The sequence below is a fragment of the Tachypleus tridentatus genome, chromosome 9 (assembly GCF_004210375.1).
Source record: "Tachypleus tridentatus isolate NWPU-2018 chromosome 9, ASM421037v1, whole genome shotgun sequence".
In the NCBI taxonomy this organism is placed as follows: domain Eukaryota; kingdom Metazoa; phylum Arthropoda; class Merostomata; order Xiphosura; family Limulidae; genus Tachypleus; species Tachypleus tridentatus.
The window spans coordinates 90,757,395-90,779,225 of NC_134833.1; the positions used below are offsets into that span (position 1 = coordinate 90,757,395).

The 21,831-nt window shown below is 34.8% G+C and overlaps 1 protein-coding gene across 5 annotated transcripts in view; it reads right to left on the reverse strand.

Moving 5' to 3' along the window:
• Window positions 1–10,310, reverse strand: part of LOC143225729 (uncharacterized) — a 42,416-nt gene extending 32,106 nt beyond the window's left edge. For all 5 annotated transcript variants that reach the window (XM_076455650.1, XM_076455649.1, XM_076455648.1 and 2 more), the window contains exons 1-2: window positions 9,738–10,310; window positions 7,447–7,780 (exon numbers count right to left, since the gene is read on the reverse strand). In XM_076455650.1, coding sequence (XP_076311765.1) covers window positions 7,447–7,780; window positions 9,738–10,163 — 760 coding nt within the window. In that variant the 5' untranslated portion in view covers window positions 10,164–10,310. The remainder of the gene's footprint in view (window positions 1–7,446; window positions 7,781–9,737) is intronic.
• Between the last annotated feature and the right edge of the window lie 11,521 nt (window positions 10,311–21,831).

Here is a 21,831-nt window from a genome sequence, read left to right on the forward strand (position 1 = left end):
AACATCATCCCTCCCAAACCTAAGAAGACCCCTGAGCAACATTAAAAAGTTGGGAGTCTTGTCTGGCTTTACTTAGAGTACTGTGTACAGTTTTTAGGTCTTTACTTTAAGAAAGACATTAAAATGGTTCAAAAGAAAGCTAATAAGATGGAATAGCTGGCATACAAAGACACGATAAGGTCCATACAATTAACTTCTCTTAAGAAAAGAAAGGTTAGAGGAAATCTGATTGAAATGTTCAAAATTATAAAGTGAATAAAAAGATGCAACTTTTTAGTGTTTAATGTTAAGTGTTAGTACCAGGATCACAGATTTAATACAACTTGGCACAGTAAGAGACAGTTGCAAATATATATATATATATATATATTTTTTTTGTAAATAGGATGATTAGCCTTTTGAATAGATAGATTGCCTTCAAGCATGGTAAATGAAAGAGGGTTGGGAATAGCTTAAGACAAGGGTTGATAAATACTTGGAATTTGATATCAAAGCTGGATAAAGGCAGATGAACATTTGATGAAATGAATGTAGCAGCTACAAAGGGTCAAAGTGACCCCTTTTAGTCCTTACTAACATTATATTTTATTTCAAAACTTTGGTTTAGTTTTAACAGCTAGTAAGAAATAACTGATGTGCTAAATCTGTTCTTTGTCTGCCAGTATAAGTCTCTATGTGAGATACTGGTATAGTATATTCAAGAATACTTATTAAATATATCTTTTTCTTTTTTTTTCAGTTCAGATAGGTGAACAGGAAATGTTTGTTATGAATTTTAAAAATTCTTCACATATAAGTATATTTAGATTTACATACTCTAAACAATAGAAAGTTGGTTTTGAAAACAGGCCAATCTGCTTTTACTTTGGCTAGCTACTGTTATGAATTACTGCCATTAGATAATGCTTGTACTTTCTTATCATTCTGAGTTACTTCCCTTCAGTGACACTTGCACTTTACCACATGACAATTTCTTCCAAACCTTTTAATATTGTGGTTACTTTAACATTTCTAAGGTTATCAATGCACCATGAATATTACATTGGTACAACTACATATTTTTTTCCTGAAGAGAATTTGTTATTGCAAGTACAGAAAAGTTTTATTTGTTGTTATTACTTATAAAATAAGTAGATGGGCAATTTTTTCATTATATATATTTTTTAAAAAAAGTGGACCTCTTTGAGGATTCATTTTGCAATGGTTGTATATTATTCATAGATATGATGTTTTTTTATAACAATTCTGTATTCACCATGTCTAAACTTTCTCTAAATGTCACAGATAGGTATGAAAAAAAGGTATGTAATCCAAGGTTCTGATAAGACTGGATGTTAACATTTTCCAACATGAAAATTTATTTCTGATAGATACTTACTTCTACTCACCTAAAAGCTTTCCCTTGTTTGTGCAACTCTCTATGTGCAATTTTTGCTTGACACCAGTCTTGAGGCTCTCACCTAATATTACATGTTTATATGTAAGGTGTGGTGTAACAAGCAAATAAACATGTGACAACCCTTCAGTAATAGAAGTGTAACACATCTTTCCAACACAACTGACTCACTCTATACTCTAAAGCACAATCATTATTTCTATATTAGGCCAAAAAAATGCAATAGAAGTAAGGAGGATGGGTGAGAACAGGTATCTATAAGAAATATATTTTCAGTGTTGGGAAATGTTAATTTCTGATATGAAATGATACCTTACCTCTTTTACCATAATAGTTAGAATCCCTCATTGAAACAGTGGAGGAACTGGTGCAAAATTTACCTAGGTGAGATCTCTTTGGAAAGTATCCAAACAGGACCCATGAAGTGTGGAACCCTATGGTACAGGGTCATACTCGTGGGGGACAGAACTACATCTGTACCATGATATACTCTTCGAGGTGGAAAAGATGCATGTCAAATTAGTAAATTTATGTGCCAGACAGTTTAGAATTCCTTTAGTGGATTAACGTCATTCCAAAACCAGGCAGCATAAGGTGTGCATCCTCAGATCCACAGTAGGAGAAAGGCCAAACTGTTTTCACCTGAAGACCAAGAAACAGAAAGAAAAAGAAAATTCCAATCTAATAACCCAGATAGGACACATGTGCAAACTCTGTACACAAACAATAGCATACCACCACCTGGAAACTGAAGATCAAACAATGGTAGGAATGGAGAATGCAAATGTTGTGGTTCAACTTAAGTGCAAAACCATGCAGAATCAAGAATGTTTAATCTGGTCCATAGTAGAAGGAGGATCTCTACCAAATATGTGTGAGGATTTATGTTGGCTGGTCCTACACCAATCCAACAGGCCACCTACAAAACAACTTCCAGGTGTTAGTAGGATGAGAAAAAAAAAGAGTCAGTACAGCATATTTGTTTTCACTAGGAGAAGAGTATTCACTACATTACCAACAAACATCACTGACCTGTTTTCACTGAGGAAGAAGTCTCTGTGGTCCACCACCTCAGCAGTTAGAAACAGGTAAGTGGCAAGGACTTTTGTACTCCACAAGGAAAGGGAAAGGACAATGCAATGAAGAGTCCAGAATAATGCAACATCATAAAACTGTACAATGGATAACAATGAAAACCATATTCTGAAAAGCAAGCTGGTCCAAATTCATCCAACCAGGACTGGAGGGATAGGCAGCAATCCTGACACTAACAGTCTATGAGTTGATACAGTCTGGAAGGACCTTATTTATAAAGAACATTTCATGAGGAATCCTTTAACATATTGCAGAACACTCCATCTCATCAGTGAGCATTACTGACTTTTAAAGAATGTACAGTGCAGATTTAAAGTTAAGTATACCAGAAGAGGCATCACTCTCCACTGAATGAGATCCAGAGATATAGAAATAGGCCAATATAAGGTTAAAGGTATGTATAAAAAAAGAATGTATCTATTCACAGCTGGAAAGAAGTATGTAGAATGACAACAGAGGAAGTCAATAACTAGAAGACAGTCTAAAGCTGAAGAAAATGTGCAACAAAAGTAAGTGGCATACCCCATTTGCAGTTGGCATGAATATTTTTAACAGATGATAAAAATGAAGAGCTAGTGAGAAAGTAAGATGTCAGGTTTTATGAGAGTAGACTCGAAAGAGTCAAAGTGAAATGACATCTAATGAGGAATTGGCTAAATGGATGAGGTGCTGTAGTTATTCCTTGAGAGTAATATAAAAAATCTCTTAGGGAGATGAGCAGTTTCAAAGAATAAAAAGATAACACAAACTATGAAAAGGAGCAGAGTCAACCAAAGAACAAGGGACCACATGGATTCAACAAAGAAAACAACTGAGAACAGAAAAAAGAATAATATTGAGAAATGGAAGGAAAAAATACAGGAAGTGATAATGGCTTACATATCATAACTTCTATGGCAACAGACAAATAGTAAGAAGCATAGCCTAAGTGAAAGATGGTACAAGAAGTAAGAGACTAAAGTGTCAAAAAGAAAAAGGGTAAGGACCATGGAGAAAGGAATTTATGTTCATATCAGGAAGAACTGGAAGATAACTGTGGAACACAGAGCAAAAACGTGTAGAATAGACAGGAGAGGAAAATACATGAAGATAACAAAAAACCCAAAAGTATTAAGAAGAGCTGCCTGGTAACTAGTGTTGGTGAAAAGAGATAAGCTACGTATGAAGAGCCAACAAAAAATTCAGTAAAACAGGGAACAGAAGTAAAAGAATGGAAGAAAACATAATACAGAGACCAGCTCTAAAATGTACACTCTTGTCATGAATACACAAGAAAGAGGAAGAACAAACTGAATAAGAAAAAAGAAAAGCTACACACAAAGAGAGTCTGGAGTATCTTGTATGTGACTGGACAAAACCATGAAGTCAGAGTGTCAACACTGCTAGATTAGAGAGGGAAGAATGTGGTTGAAGAAGCAGGAAGAGTGACAAGAGAATGTGCAACAGAGGAAACCATGGCTGAGTCTGCTAGTAAAATGAGGTGTCCAGAATGAGAGAAAACATGAGAAAGAAGATGAATACAAGGGTTGGCATGGATAAAAAGAAAGAAAAAAGGATCAGTCCTGAAATAATGTATCTCCAGCTAAATATGAAGGAAGAGAAACAGGGAACCAGAAAAAAAAAAGTAAGGTGCTGAGAAGAAGAGTGTTCAAATGAGAGCACAGCCACTTGATAACTAGAGGACATAGGTAATATCCTGGCAGACCTTAAGAGATGATATGTGACAATACTCGTGGCTCCCAGAATTAAACAAGCTATTAAATTTACTTAGATAAATTAGCCACAAAGGGATATCAAGTGAAAGCATTCCTCTGATGATTGATAAAGGAGGCAACTGCAGAGCTGACTGCTTGCATTATCAAAACATATCCACAAACCATTGTTAAAAAAAAAATCCAAATGAAATGTTCTAACAGATGGATTTCAAGGGATAATATGTTGTAGTACCAAGGACCTGAATTCATATTAATACCCCAAATCTCACCAACGTGGCATCTGGAAACAAAAAGCAACCCAGATGAGAAAAAAAAGAATAATGGCAATGGGAGTAGTTTTATCAAGTCATCAGGCAAAGTCTTTGAGTAAGAACAAAGAATGATTGAGGACAAGAATCCAAAGCAATGATCTGGAGAAAGCTCAGTCTCTTCTACACATTGTAAGTGACCATAACCCAAATAAATACAAGATTCCTTGAAAGCCTGAGTTCTCAAAAGAGAAAAAAACTCAAATAACAAAAAAAATCAATCACTCTATGTCCCTCAAAATAAGAGTAGAAGGTTGGGCCTTGCAAAAATACAAACAATATAACATCCTAATGTTCGAGAAAGGAAATGGGTATGAAATTTAACTCCTACAAGTTGAACCAATCAACCAACCCAGAAACACTGCCTCCCAAAGTAGAAAAAGAGGTGATTGTAGAGTACTTGCTGGGATGCATACAAACAATAAAAGAAGCATCCAAGATGTCAACTTCGGCCAACCCAAGAACTTGGGCAAAAGACTGCCATAAGGTAAGAAATTCCCAACAGAAAGCAAAAGAAAACAGGAAACAAACTGAGGCATAAAAGATGTAAGACTTGACTCCTATTTACAGATTCCCTAGAATCCATAAAAAAAATGAGAAGAAAAATCTGGAAAAGGATGAAGAACCCATCCAATAGTGACTGAAGGACATTAGGACTAACATTGCCACAGATCAACATATGCAACCAACAAGATTCCATGGAGAATGTAAAATAATAGGAAATAAGATACATTGGTGAAAGAGAGGAGGCAAAATGAAGTATAAGGCTCGCTGATAAAAATCTCAGTACACAATAAATGATTGCAAATGGAGAACAGAGGTCCATAAACCAATCAAAACAGACCATATACCACAGTCTATGCCAAGATTTTAAAGTGCCACAGCCTATGAGCAGTAGAAGGATGAATGAGAAGAGCAATGGTAAGTGGTTACAAGAGAGAAGAAGCAGAGGGACAGAAAACTGAGAGAGGTAAAGAAGGAGCACTGGAGAAACAGGAAACTACTGAGGATAAGGCACAACAGTGGCATGCAACCTCAAAATATTATGCCAGAGATACAAGTACACCAGTAAAATTATACTGGCAGATGAAAAAAGCTAGTAGAAGACATATGAAACAGCAGAAGGGAGGCAAAAGTAACTGAATAACAAGAGCATCACATTTCAGTCAACTTGACCAAAAGATCAACCATATTATAAATGAAAATGCTGAGGAAGATAAACATGACATTGTAAAAGAATTATAAGGTGATGAGCATACATTAGAAATCACACAGAGAAATGGTGGATTATTACAGAAAGAGGGCTGAAGGAGGACAAATAATGGAAAATATGTGTGAGATGAAGGTGGGAAAACCTAAGCCTAAGGAATGCAAACAAAATATAAAGGGTCCAAACTCAAAATCTGAAGAAAACATTCCACAGTTCAAAAGCCAAAAAAAAAGCAATACAGCACAAAGTCATGCTTAGTCATATCACGTAGCAAAGAATGAAGAATGAGGCATGTATGCTCCAAAGTAAAAATAACTAAGTAAAAAACATACCTGAGAAACTTGGTCATGAAAAAAAAGGTTGAGGTAGAATCAAGACAATGTATGCATAACATGAAACATAGGCAGACTGACAGAAACCCAGCAAAATCCCTTCTGTCACAAAGGACAATATGTTAAAGATGAAAGAAGGCTCAGGCCACATGAAATACTCTATCAGTTTCCACACAAAAGCTGTCATCTTTCCCCTAAGGCAAAGACAAAAAGAAAAACTCAACACCAAAGTAACTGGTGGACTAGCTTCAAAAGAGTGTATTTCCCATCAGACAAAGTGAAAGTTATTGATGCTTGTGAAACAATGTCTTTGGAGATACTTACATTGAAAAACACCTACACATGAAAAGTTCATGAGTTAAAAAAAAGAGAAACATCATTACACACAAGTGTCAAATCACAAAGTGATGAATGTGCTCTATAGTAAATAGGAAATCAACTGTACTCGAAGGATGTGTCACACTCCTATTAGTGGAGGATTGTTGCATGCTACAATGCAGCTATATCATACTATGATGAAACTCTTGCTTAAATGATACTAGAAAAAAACTTTTTTATTATGCAATGTGCAATGGAACCCCCAACTTCATGAAATTTTTATCCTTTGTGCATGTAGACTTGCAACAGAGGCCACGATTTTCCCATTTTGCCTTTGCTTTCTGTCATAGAGAACTTTATTTTTCTGCATTCTCAGAATGCAGATATTACGTTATGAATATATCATACGTGGATCTAATGCACTGGTGTCACAGCTAATCAGCTAGTCACATGTAAATATGTAATGTTAGATACATAACTCAAAGCTAGGGATAAGCAATATTTGTGCATATACATAGAGCAACACATCAGAAGATGTATTTAGAATTTAATGAATATAAAAACCTAAGTTTATGTAATTAAGACTAATGCATTTAGAAAAAACTGTTTTGCTTTAAAGTACCACTAGTACAATGAAGAAAAAGTACATTTTTGTTGAGGTTTAACTATGAAAAAACATTAAATTTTAAATATCAATTCTTGTTTGGCAAAGTTTCATTTAGACTAATACAAATAGTTCTAGTTTTCTTATTATAGAAAAGAATGTTGAATTAATGCACAAAAAAACATTTAATTTTGGTGAGGTTTACATTCATACTGATAATACTTTTGAACACTGCATTGCTTAAATGCTTCATGTTGAGTTTTTTGTCACAATGTTAAAAAAAAATAGGTGTTATTGTTTTTAGGAAGTTTATTGTTCCAACTGATCAACTAGTTTTTTTAAGTGAATCTCAAATCACATCAAATTCATGCAGTGTTAAAAACAAGAAAATAGAAATTGTTTAAAGTTTCAATATAAAATGCACAATAAACAAAAACTAAAAATTATTCCAAAACATTTTTCATTTACCTTTTTGTCTATTCTTAATTCCTTCCAGGCTTTGCTTTCCTGAAGGAGAAACTGTCGAGAAGCCAACAGATGAACTTTCCACTTCTGATTCCTGTTTCGTTACTGGATGATTAACAGGTAGCACAAAGCTTTGTGAGGACACCGGAGGAGATTTTGTTGGTTTTTGAAACTTTGTCAAATCATGTTCATGCTTAACCTGAGCTCCCCATTGACTTAAGTCATAGGGGTGTTGGCTGATGCGAAGAATAGAACTTGTGTAATAGCCATGACTGGTGAATTTACAAAGGAAGTCATCATTGGTACCACAGTCAAACAAATAGCAGCTTCCTCTTGTCTGAAACATTAAGCAAATTTTGTCAAATTTACTAAGAAATTGAAAAATAATTGTGAACATTGTCCTCACTTTAAAAATATTTTGTTAGCAGTTTCATGATAGTAAGCAAGAAGGAAGGAGATGCTTATTTTAAATATCATAGTAAAAAGTGCTATGAATTTAAAAAATTACACATCATTTGAAAAACTGAAAACATATGGTTGTCTTTCTGAAAAATATTTTTTTGTTTTAACTTTTATTTTTTACTTCTCAATGCCAGCATTCAGGAATAACTATTATATGGAGATGTCTTTCTTACAACACTCAAAATACAACAAATAACTTATAAATTACATGAAATAATAAAAGTATTCCTTACTATCACTAATATATTAATAATGCAAAATAATAATAATGGAGGTGGAGGAATATATATATGGTGTTAATACAAAAATAACAACATAATTTTGTACATGAATAAATAAATAAATAATCTTCATGAAAAATAATAACCATAAAATACATTCTCTCATATAAACACAAAAAACAGCAGCCTTGTTTTATAATGCCAGTAATTTAAAAAAAATATTCTTCACAATAAAAAGAGTTTGTCTATATCTCATGTCCTTTGAATCTATTTGTACATGTTATGTTGATATATATATAAATATACAGATACAAACACAGGGTGATTTAAAAATCTTTTGCCATAAAAAATAACTCAGATATGGATATGCATAAGAAAACAATTGTTACTAATACAGAATAAAATATTGTGAGACTGTTTTGTGGCAGTATCAATGAAGGCAATCAAGGTTTCAGATCATGCCCTTGAGAAATCTTATTAATATGCATCATACACTAAAATGTTAATGGCAAAGCTATAGTTGACAACAAATGAAATATCTAAAACCACAAATTACCAGAATAATACCTTAAGAACAACAGTTATAGACATAAAACAACCCTTCTATCCAAATGAATCTATACAACAGAAGATTAACTTCTGATTGTTGCAAAGGTTATTACACAAATGTAGTTTGAGGTGTAAGGTAGGAATTTTACACACTTACTTCACATACATTTATAGCTGTAACTATTGTTATTGTAAAGCAATTTTGGTAAGTGTTCAAAAGTTTTATTTATTAATAGCTGTACTTCTACAATTGATATTTTTGTGTATGATACATATTAATACAGGTTTCAAATGAACTGACCTATATTAATACTGTTACAGTGTAGGCCTACATCATCTCATTCCATAATCTAATAAACATTTTCCTATACCACTCCATTTTCAATTTGTTTGCCTACCAGGAGATTTCTGAATCAAGTGATATATTATATTATAACAAGTTAGTTTTATTTTCTACTCACATGATCATAAATTCCTACAATGGACTTAAGACTATTTTCTTATACTTTATTTACCACAGCTGATGTTTTATATAGAAACCTGACAGAAAACTTCAAATACTTAATATCAACCAACACTCAGTAATAGTAAGTGTCAAAGAATAAAACATAAAAAAACAAAAGAAAGATAAACTGGAAAATGATTGTGACAAAAATAATATGTAGTTTTCTGTCTTTATAAAGATCACTAACAAATTTCACAGTATATTTATGAGACAACATAAATAATGATGTCATTATGTGATTTGTATCACAGCAAAAATTAGTTAGAAAGCCAATTACTTCAGTTATATTAATATTACTGTGGTTCAATTATTAGGTTCTGGGTAAAGACCTATTACAAACCAAAAAAGAAGTAAACTATAAATACTGATTAGATTATTTGAACTGAGTAAAATTAAACATATGGTACAAATTTATAATTCATCTTCTGTTTTGAAAAGTACAAACAGCACAGTTTTTAAAAAAATGCACATATTCATTATCAGTTGGCAAAACAAATACTTTTTTTTTTTTGTTAAGCAAGAAACAAACATGTAATGATGATATACAGGTTTACTACCTTCTCTTCATATACTGCAACATTACACTTTGGCACTTTCCAACACCAGTAAATGCAGTCCTCATTGGTTGGGAGTTCAGTCTCGTTTAAGTACTTTGCTCCTAATGCCCTAGAATCTTGTGTTCGAATTATTGTATCTCTGTTTATTTGAAAATTATCCATTACAACTTCTGCAGACAGTCTTTTTAAGCGATACACAACAGGATTCTTAGGAATTATCACCTGTTTCTGCCATAAATTAGTACCTTTATTAGTCTCAGATGCATTTTGAAAGTGAAAAAAAGTGTCAGTATCAACTTCATTAGGGTTACGTTCAGTGTCTACTTTATTACCAATAGTTGTACAAAATACTAGAGCATAAAGTACCAAGTGTACGTAACATGGAATATAAATTACATCTGAGGTTAGGCTGTAACGAAATTTCATGATTACAAATTTTCCGTATTTACATTTATGTTAAGCACTACAGAAAAAAAATATGAAATAGGAATATAAGTAAAGTTAACAGTAAATTTACTACTTTTCGTATTTACGATCAAGCGAAAGATGCAACAAACTAATCTGTTAACTTCGCATGCGTCATTTAATAGACCCCTTGCGTACATACATATTTGGAGAGCCTTAATAATAGCCGTAATTCTGATTTATTGTGTTCATGCCTAAGTAGAGTTGCTGTTTTTATTATAGATACAATAACTCATTAACAACAAACTTAGCTTGAAAACAATTCCTTAAGCAAACAAAAACAACGAAATAGCTATATTAAAATGCTTTCTTATATAAAGAGTGATCAATCATTATCACGAATGAGTAAGATTGTAGATAAAAGTTTGGACACGCTCTTTTCTTGGATATCGTACATAGGCCTACACAAACAAACACCTGAAAACAAAATAGAGTTTAGTATCAGAACACATACTTGATTGAATAAATTTATTTACAATAGTCATACACCTTCTTAACGCAATACATCATATTTTATTCGTATTCTATTAAATATGATAATGTTCAGTTTCCTTACAATTGATTTTGTTTGTTTGTTTGTTTGTTTGGAATTTCGCACAAAGCTACTCGAGTTTGTTTGTTTGTTTGTTTTTTGGAATTTCGCACAAAGCTACTCGAGGGCTATCTGTGCTAGCCGTCCCTAATTTAGCAGTGTAAGACTAGAGGGAAGGCAGCTAGTCATCACCATCCACCGCCAACTCTTGGGCTACTCTTTTACCAACGAATAGTGGGATTGACCGTCACATTATAACGCCCCCACGGCTGGGAGGGCGAGCATGTTTAGCGCGACGCGGGCGTGAACACGCGACCCTCGGATTGCAAGTCGCACGCCTTACGCGCTTGGCCATGCCTGACCTGCTTAGAATTGAAAGCTAGCCTACACTTCAGAACAAACATTTCGAGAAAGCCTTAGCGATCCCTTTTTTGTTATTTTTTATATATAACTAATTTGTTGTTTGTTATTAATCCCAAAGAACTGTCTATGTTCTGCCCACCACAGGTTTCGAAACCCAGCTTCTAACAGTATAAATCCTTAGGCATACCGTGATGGGAGGGGGGGAAGAGCATATAACTAACTAATCTTGCATTTTAATTATTCTGTATTTTAGGTTTCCTATCTAATATAGGTGTTTATGTTACTTAACATCCTCAAAGTTTCGATTTTGGCAATCTGTTTATCTCATGACCTTCCTGAACAATGGCCCGGCATGGTTAGGTGGGTTAAGGCGTTCGACCCGTAATCTGGGGGTCGCGGGTTCGAATCCCCGTCGCACCAAACATGCTCACCCTTTCAGCTGTGGGGGCGTTATAATGTGACGGTCAGTCCCACTATTCGTTCGTAAAAGAGTAGCCCAAGAGTTGGCGGTGGGTGGTAATGACTAGCTGCCTTCCCTCTAGTCTTACACTGCTAAATTAGGGACGTCTAGTGCAGATAGCTCTCGTGTAGCTTTGCGCGAAATTCTAAACAAATAATGCTGAACAAATTAGGAGTCTTTTCAGGTTGTTCTTCTGCAAGTGTTTGTATAACATAAGTAGACAGTATTACCATATCATAATGAAGTAATATTCTGCATAAAATGTCTAATACCTATCTCACAAATATTACATGAATTAATCAAAATTGCAAATGTAACAGAATAAAACACATTTGCTTTACATGTAACGATACTGAGAAATATTTTAAAACGTTTTGTAAATCTCTTAAAATTTGATTTCATGAATTTATTACAATGTTATATTTAAATCACAAAGAGAATCTAATTGATAACAAAGACAATAAGCTGTTGCCGTCCAGAGTTAAAATGAAACTAAATGTATTCACGTGCTTGTGTAATAATTTTGGATAGGGACTATCTTCCTAAATTTTTCTTTCCAATAAGCAACAAATTCCAGTTCTAAAAATTCTAAATATTTCACACAGTAAGGAATGTAAGAGACCAAGCACTTTCGTTTTCACTGCATTACTGATGAGTTATTCATCAAAGAACGTTTTACAGGGGCAATATTTTCTGAATTGTCAATTTTCAGCGACAAATTAGACAGGCCTGCGAGTTCAAACTTCATAAAAGTGTGTGTGTGTTCCTTATAGCAAAGCTACATCGGGCTATCTGCTGAATTCACCGAGGGGAATCGAACCCCTAATTTTAGCGTTGTAACTCCGTAGACTTCATAAAAGTTGATCTGGTTTTGATAATGGATTTACAATAATTCAGGTACATAGATTTTGCAAATAACATCCTTCTTTTTTCTGTCACTTAAGGATTTTTTATAAATCGAAAAGAAAATTTACTTAAATCAAATTATTATTTCGACATTATTATTAATATATTTTTTTATTATTATGTTTGTTAACAACAACACAATAATACTGAATAAATGGAACAACATTCATGTCAATCGAGTATGCATCCTCATTCATCCTGATTTTTGTGAAGCCTGCATCTTTTAGTCTCAAATTTACATTTTATGCTCTTCCTTTTATGTATCGTGTTTAGAGCATCTTGTTTCAATGATCAGCAGTAATCATCCATCAAGCTGATGTTCCACCTTTTCTGATACTTTTCCTCCATTTCCTCATGTCTTGACGAAACCTTTCTTTTTTTCTTCGTTGATGACACTGAGATTTTCAGGGAAATAATCAATATGTGAATGTAAGAAATGAGCTTTTAAGCTCATAGTACAACTAAACTCTTTGACTTCATCGAGCAGGCTATTCATAACATTTTCGGAATTTGAGTCTTTGTCATTCCCCAAAGAATTGTCAATAACATCTTTATATGCAATCCACGCTCCTTTTTTATTTAACTTTCCTCATTTTCCTTTCGAATTATTTATCCAAAGTCAATTTCCAATCCTGAGGTTAAAAAAAACACAACCTCCTTTAAGTTTTGCTACTGAAAGAGCTGGAAATTGCCCACATTAAGATCCATGAGCAACAAGTCATATAGCAGACTGAAGGTTCAAATAAGAAAATTTCTTTTTAATTCGAATGTTGTAGCCTTGCACATTACATGGCAAAAATAACATTCATCTCTGTGGTTTCTAGGCTTACGATTTGTTTGTTTTTGGAATTTCGCACAAAGCTACTCGAGGGCTATCTGTGCTAGCCGTCCCTAATTTAGCAGTGTAAGACTAGAGGGAAGGCAGCTAGTCATCACCACCCACCGCCAACTCTTGGGCTACTCTTTTACCAACGAATAGTGGGATTGACCGTCACATTACCCCACGGCTGGGAGGGCGAGCATGTTTAGCGCGACGCGGGCGCGAACACGCGACCCTCGGATTACGAGTCGCACGCCTTACGCGCTTGGCCATGCCGGGCCAGCACAATATCTAACGTGAATAATACCACAAGTCTGCGACGGTTTTATTTTCTTGAACTTTTGTATGTTCTACAATAATACCTGTACGCTGAATCTGAAAATAATATTCATTTTTCTCCTTCACGTACAGATGTTTCACAAAACGTCATATAAGCTTTTATATAAGTGAATAAATTTTCATTGAAATCGTGTCCCATTTTATTGCGCTTAAAATGTTGACAAAGACTGGCTAAGGCCCAGCACGACCAGGTGGTTAGGGCGCTCAATTTGTAATCTGAGGGTCACAGGTTCAAATCGTCGTCACGCCAAACATACTTGCCCTTTCAGCTGTGAAGGCGTTATAATATATTCGGTCAATCCAACTATTCGTTGGCGGTGGGTGGTGGTGATTAGCTGCCTTCCCTCTAGTCTTACATTGCTAAATTAGGAACAGTTAGCGCAGATAGCCCTCGTGTAGCTTTGGGTAAAATCCAAAAAACAAACAAACAAAATGTTGAACATCTTATACGCTATGAATATTGAATAATTACCTTTTATTCACAATTTCACTCTAACAACACATAATTAGAGTAATATTTTAATAGACAGTTTTCATGAATTTACAACTTTAAGGAGGTCATTAATATAAACATTGAACACTTTAAGTTTAAAATATGTGTTTTCTAATTATTATAATTCTACGTTTCAAATATTTACTAATAGAAAAACATTTTTCATACAGAAGAATTTGCATTATAATATTTCACCACTTATTAAATACCTTTCAAATATTTAATTTCTAGAATTTAAAACCTGGATTTTACAACATTTATTTCAATGGTTTTAAGCACTGTTGTCCAGCGAAATACCTAGAAGATGTTGAGCCAAACAGAACCTTAAATGTTTTTCAATAAAAGCAGAAAAACTCACACAGCAACATACTCTAAAGCCAATTCAGTAGCACCGCCATCATATAATAACTGTAGGCTATGGTTATGAGAACGAACCCTTCAGCTACAGATGTAATTGTAATAAAGCTTAGTACTGTTAACCATACGATAATCACGAATTTGAAGTTGAGAAAATTTGGTTTGGTTTGTTTTTTGAATTTCGCGCAAAGCTACTCGAGGGCTATCTGCGCTAGCCGTTCATAATTTAGCAGTGTAAGACTAGAGGGAAGGCAGCTAGTCATCACCACCTACTGCCAACTCTTGGGCTACTCTTTTACCAACGAATAGTGGAATTGACCGTCACATTATAATGCTCCCATGGTGCAAGCATGTTTGGTGTATAGGGGATTCGAACTCGCGACGCTCGGATTACGAGTAGAGTGCCTTAACCACCTGGCTATGCCGGGCCAATTTGAAACGACCTACAAACCAAGAGTTCACTAGATCTATTAAATGGAAGTGCAAGTGTAGTGATTCATTTCAATTAGAATAAAAGAGAAAAATACTAGGCGTGAAGTTGAAGCAAAACAAATGCTTCATTTGTTAGAAAAAACAGAAAAACGATTTACTGTAAAAAAAGAGATAATAATTGCTTCGTGATACATTAAGTTGAAAATTAAAATAACAATAAAATAATAAAATAATAGCAAATCTTAAGTTCTTTAGCAAAGAAACTAATCTGTTTAGAAAATTTCATAAGCGTGTTTATAGTTGACCTAGTATCTGTTTCTTACCAATGAAAATGAAAAGAAGATAATAAGAATCCGAAAGTATCCCTGCTTCACATGTAGAACCAGGCTGCACTACTTGTTTCCCTATTTTTAGAATAAAGATAAAGTTTACAACTTTTGCTGGTTTCTCCAGTTCTCCAGTTGGAACATAGAACAGATCAAGCATATTTCTAGGTTAAGCTTCCTACAGGAGCAACTTAGGTCAATAAAAAATTATGCACCTTCTTGTCTGATTATTCTAGTCAGACAATCAAGCAGCAGTTGCTGGCTGACTGGTCCATGAACTTCTCTGCCCGTTGACTATTGATTTAATAGGCACCAATAATTTTTTCTCTTATTACACCAAACATGCTCGCTGTGGGGGCATTATAACGTGACGATTAATTCCACTATTCGTTGGTAAAAGAGTAGCCCAAGAGTTGGTGGTGGGTGGCGAGGACTAGCTGCCTTCCCTCTGGTCTTACACTGCTAAATTGGGGACGCCTAGCGCAGATAGTTCTCGAGTAGCGTTGCGCGAAATTAAAAAAACAAAACAAACAATCTTATTATACATTCGAAAGTATGTTGCTCTATTTAAAAGGGCCTGGAAGAACACTTTTTAACAGATTTCAGATATAGTTTCAAGAAGTTTTCAGCAGCTTTTATACAAATTTGGACTATCTTGATTTTAACAGAATTTAATTAAATATTTTGACTTAAATTATCTCCAAACTGTAAAAAAATGTTATATAGTTTCAAATGATGTTTGTACACAGGTTTTGGCTGGATTTTAAGTCTTTCAGTAAACGTAGGAGAGCTGCTAATGCTCTTACTCTCTGCTGTAGTCATAATAAACATTAACCCTAAAATTAAAATATACAAAACACAAAGTATATAATAAAACACCTTTGAAATGTAAAATTTATAAAATAAAACGCTCTGAACAAAATCTTATAACTAAACCTTACTATGATAAATCTTCTTAAAGCATTACAGTTCGAAATAAGGTGCCTTAAAATACAAAAATATACTACAAAGAATATGAATTAGAAATGTGAAATGAAAAGAAATACAAAAGGGAAAACTTTTACTTGCTAATATTTGACATGTTAAGATATGAGATAAATAATATAAAAAATAAATAAAATGGAATAAAACAGAGTAAATCAAAATAATCACATAAATAGACCTAAACATTATATAAGCTCCAAATAAGAACGAAAGTTAACATAGCAAAAAAAGAAAACCCTAAACGAAAAAATACAAAAACAAAATATTCAAGCGCTTTAAAACATATGAAAATAATAGAACAAACATAAATTAATAAATGAGAACAACTTTAAATCAAGACTACAAAACAAAAAACCATGGTTTATATTGAAAGCCATACAAACCCCTCAAGCTCAAACACAAACACATTATAATATACATAAAACGTAAACAACAACAGAATGAAAACGAAGTTTTTTAGATACACAACACAATATACTAAGTAAAAATTAAAACGCATTCTGGAACAAAGTTAAAGACATTAAAAAGGAAATTCCTCAAACAATACGAGAACGTTATTGTTTAAGCCAAATTAAACACAAAGACATAAACTAAGTAGCTTATTCTTTTTTATTTAAATATTAGTCATTTATAGAAGACAATTAAAGATAGGGTTGTTTAAGAGGGAGGGGCCAAACGAATGCAGGTTCCCTGGATCAAAGGACTTCCCAATAACAAAATAAAATAAAATATAATAATAATAACAAAAACTGAATATTTTTTTTGAAAACAATATTTTTGGAACTCTTTCAAGTTTACGCACCAAAAACGCTAAAATATGAGGTTCGGTTCTCCGTGGTGGACACAGCAGATAGCCCAATGTGGCTTTGTTAAAAATAGACAAATAAATCTATTATCTTATAGATGTTTATGAAAACGTAATCCTAAGCCTTTGCTCAGGTATTTCACAAAATTGTTTTTTGTGATTATTTTATATTTATTATATTTTTGTACATTATAAGATAAGTAAATCCGTGTAAATTATTTCCATGCAAGTACGACCTAGTTACTAAAAATTCACCCTTTTAAACAAAATTTGTACTTGTTTCTCAAGTCCTTAATCAGGCCTCGTGTACAGATATATAAGCAAAGCTAAAATTATTCATTTTTATCAGAAAATATAAAAATACGAATACAAAATATGTATCATTTTAGGAACATATGTATAGAAGGAAAATAAATAAATAAAACAAGTATTTGGAATAGCTCATTGTGGTGAAAAAATTGTCTAAAATACCACTTGAGCCCCGGACTTCTGCTATCATCCTTCAGACTTTGTTTTTTACTTTGGTCAGGTTTTTTTTTCATTTAATTCACTTAGCTCAGATCTTCCAGAGGTTCAGTACCATTTTGGTCTCTTTTTTTATCCTTCTACCATGAAGGTGATAACGTGGTATAATTTCCAATTTAGAGAAGAGCTGACGTTTGGCTTACCTTTGTTTCAACAACATTGACATCAGGAAAGTTTGGAATGAAACTTACCTCACTAGAGCTTCACATCATCATCCTCTTCTGAGGGCAAAATTACCTACAAAAAAAAGAAAAATAAATATATAAAATAAAAGGACTGGGAGAGGGTAGTCCTTCAAATTAGAAGCTGGCGAAGCATCCACATAAATAAACTAGATTCTCAGCATTTTTACTAAAGCTTTCATCTCCACGAATGAGATGACATCAGATCGAGAATGTCTTTCATGATGAAACCGAATTTTAAATTTAAGGTTTAAAACTAGTTAAGATTGTCATGACTGTACAGTATACTGGGTAGAGTACCAAAAACTATTCTGACTGCTGCCAAGTGTTAAATCAAAAATAATGAAAGCAATGATATTAGCACTGATGAACATATTTGGAGATGGGTCATGTGATCGATACTAGGTGACAATTCCATTGGCAGTGGAGAACATCTGCTGATGCTACACATGATCTTCTGCCAACTATCCACGTTGAAAGTTTCGCGAATCATCAAGGTATAGCGAATGTAAAGTTTTACACTTACTGTCTTGAAAACAGTGCACTATCCTGCAGTAATTCAGGTAGATCTATTTCCACTTACTGGTATTCAGCTCCTTGGTGTGGATTCCTGTACGTAGTGAGGGAGACCTCCCAGAGAAGGTTCTGTTCTTTCACTTTACGTGTTTGTCGTGCGTGGCGACTCGTCAAAGGAAGGAGGGGTCCTGGTAGTTGAGGGATCCAACTCTAACACGCCACTTTGGCCTTGAATTCCTGTAGACGGGCGGCCTTAGGGTGGTCCCCAGGGTCAATCAGCTGGTCCACTTGGGCTAGGGTCAGCCACGTAACAGTGTTGGATGTTCTTAGCGGGAGTTGTGGACATTGTATCTGATACTGTTGTTTGGGTATAGTGCTCACGAAAACTTGGCGTTGCTGCAGTTTCCTTGTTTGGCACTGTAGTGCATCCTCTCGTAGGGTTCCATGGTGAGTAGGGTCAGTGGGCACCAAAATATTCTTTCTTTATTATGGTTCTCCCTCATTAAATTTTTAAAAAAAAAATAATGAACAGCAATCTTCAGCACGTGTACCTCATTTTCTGATATTGCATTCTTTATCAGACAAATCTTTAGGACAATAGTCTCCCTTTTTAATTCAGAAGTGACTAGAGGGTCTTGCTGGCTCTCCTGAGTCAGTTAAAAGGCTTTGTTTTGGTGACATATTGATGGAAACATCCACTCCTAAACACGATGAACTCCTCTTGCATTCGAAAGCCATTGGGGATATACTCATCGAGGTTACTTCCCATACTACTTTGAATATGTCAAAAGGAGTTTTTGTTCAGAGGGATTTGAAGAACATCCCTGAGTCACAGATCCTCGCTGGCTTCTCCACCCAAGGAGTTTCTGCAATGAAGCATATCTCCACTCGCAAAGATGAAATAATTACTCTATAGCTCTGTCATGGTTTGTTATGATTCGGTGGTTGCATACAGAATCCTCTCTGTAGTTTCTGTGTTCACTGCTGAACTGTACGCCATTTCTCTTGACCTAAATCACGTAGAAGTTAAGCAGTACTCCAGTTATAATATTTATACTGACTCGCTTAGTTCTCTACTGGTTCTGGAATCGCTTCACGTTAGTTCTCACCCTGTTCTCGCCGATATTCAAAACCGACTGGCTCATTTCTAGTTTTTAACAATTACTTCTATCCAGTTCTTCTGGATACCAGGCCACAATGGTATTCGTGGGAACGAGCTCGCTGACACCTCAGTTAAGTCTATCTACTCTGGCGCTATCACTGCTGCGCCTGTTCACTACATGGACTATGGTCCTGTATTCAAGGCTCGACTCCACACCAATTGGCAGTCGACTTGGAGTGAGAAACGTGAAAATAAGCTTTTCCAGATAAAATCCTATATTGGACTTTGGTCTTCTTATTTCCGTAAAGATCAGAAAGAGGTAGTTCTAACTAGACTACGCATTGGTCACAGTTTTTTAATTCATCGTTTTCTTTTATCTGGGACTGATGCTCCAATGTGTGGTCTGTGTGACACTCAGGTCACAATAGTCCACATTTTAATGCCATGCCGTTGTTACGACTCTCAACGACGACACCATTTTAGACACGTTTTGTCCCAAGGTAGTTTACGCCTGATGCTGGGCAGTGTCATTGGCGATAGTGACACTGTCCACTTTAGAAATTTTTTTATTTTTTTAAAGAGCCATTGGCCTTTTAAACACTATTTAAGTTTTTAATTCAAAAATAGACTTTGTTTTAACATGAGTACTTTTTACGAATTTTAATAATTTTACCTTACTTTTATTTTTTTTTACAAATTGTTTGATGCAAACAGCCAAGTTACTTTGTGCCATAAAACGCCAACCAACCAACATGGTATTCAGTTGTTGAGTGCTTTCCCTTGCAGGCTAACTATTTGTTTTTTTTTTGATGTTACACTCCACACAGCTCTCTAGTTGAATAGGACAAGAAAATTGAAAAATAAAACAAAACTTCCTCTGTTACAAAAAGTCTACAATTGTATCACTGAATCAGAAGCCTTATCACACACACACACAATATATATATATATGTACACTTTTGTTAGATCTTTCAGCAACTATGAAAGCTGATCCTTGTTGTCATTGTTTGTAGTTAAGCACAAAGCCACATGAAGGGTTGTCTGTGCTCTGCCCATCACGGCTATCGAAACTCGGCTTCTCGCGGTGGAAGTCCGGAAACATACCGCTCTGCCACTGAATGCAGCTGACCCTCAACCAGTTACCAACGCCAGAACTTTCGTATTTATACATATGTGGCCAGAATAGAAACATACAACATTAAACTAACGTGGATACTTCGGTAACGGTCGTATCCGAAAAATGCGTAAAATAACATTCCTTCGGTTGTACTTTTATACCTGGAATTCGAAAACCGTTTTACTAATATAATGTTTTTGTGGATCAACCAAGTTCTGACGTAGAACCTTTACCATTATTTCAGATATTAGGAAAATCCATTCGCCTACTGGGATAGCATCCTGCCTATTTTGTTGTGCAAGTTGAAGGTTTGAATCCGACCTCTGTCAATAAGCTTTTTCTCAGGATGTCGGAATTAGTTTTTTGTTCAACTAAGTTTTCAACTTCATTTTAAACTTAAATTAAAAAATGCGTGTGTGTGTTTTTGATAGCAAAGCTATGTCAGGCAATTTGCTGTGTCCACCGAGAGGGATCGAACCCCTGATTTTATTGTTGTAAGTCCGAAGACTTACCGTTGCCTCAGCGGGGAACTACAAAATGTTTATCTTCAAGCAAAATAGGCCTGGCATGTTCAGGTGGTTAAGGCGTTCGACTCGTAATCTGAGGGTCGCGGGTTCGAATCCTTGTTACACCAAACATGTTCGCTCTTTCAGTCGTGGGAACGTTATAATATGACGGTCAATTTCACTATTCGTTGGTAAAATAATAGCCCAAGAGTTGACGGTGGATGGTGATATGTGGCTGCCCTCCCTCTAGTCTTACACTGGTAAGTTATGGACGGGTAGCGCAGATATCCATCGTGTAACTTGCGGAATTCAACGAATTTCTACGTTTTTCCCTTTTCGTAAAAATGCATTTCATACGATTAAATAAAAGAACAGAATGTTAACTAAAGTTTTTAACACTGTTTGTTCGTTTTTTGAATTTCGCGCACAGCTACACGAGGGCTATCTGCGCTAGCCGTCCCTGATTTAGCAATGTGAGACAAGAGGGAAGGCCTGACCTTTTAACATTGATAATTTGTGCATCACATAAAATTATACATATATATATTGCTTATCGTATGGGTAGGTTTTCTTTAAACAAATTATGGCCAAGTGGTTAAGTCGCTAAACTCATAATCTGAGGGTCTCGGCTTTGAATCCCCCACTCCTCACCCCAACCAAACATACTCACCCTTTCATCCGTGGGGACGTTATAATTTGACGGTCAATTTCATTATTTGTTGGTAAAGGTGTAGCTCAAGAATTAACGGTGGGTAGTGATGATTAGATACTTTTCTTCTAGTCTTTCGCTTCTAAACTGGAAATAGCTTGTTCAGATAGTCTTCGTGCAGTTTTGTACGAAATTTCAAACAAAACAGATTTTAA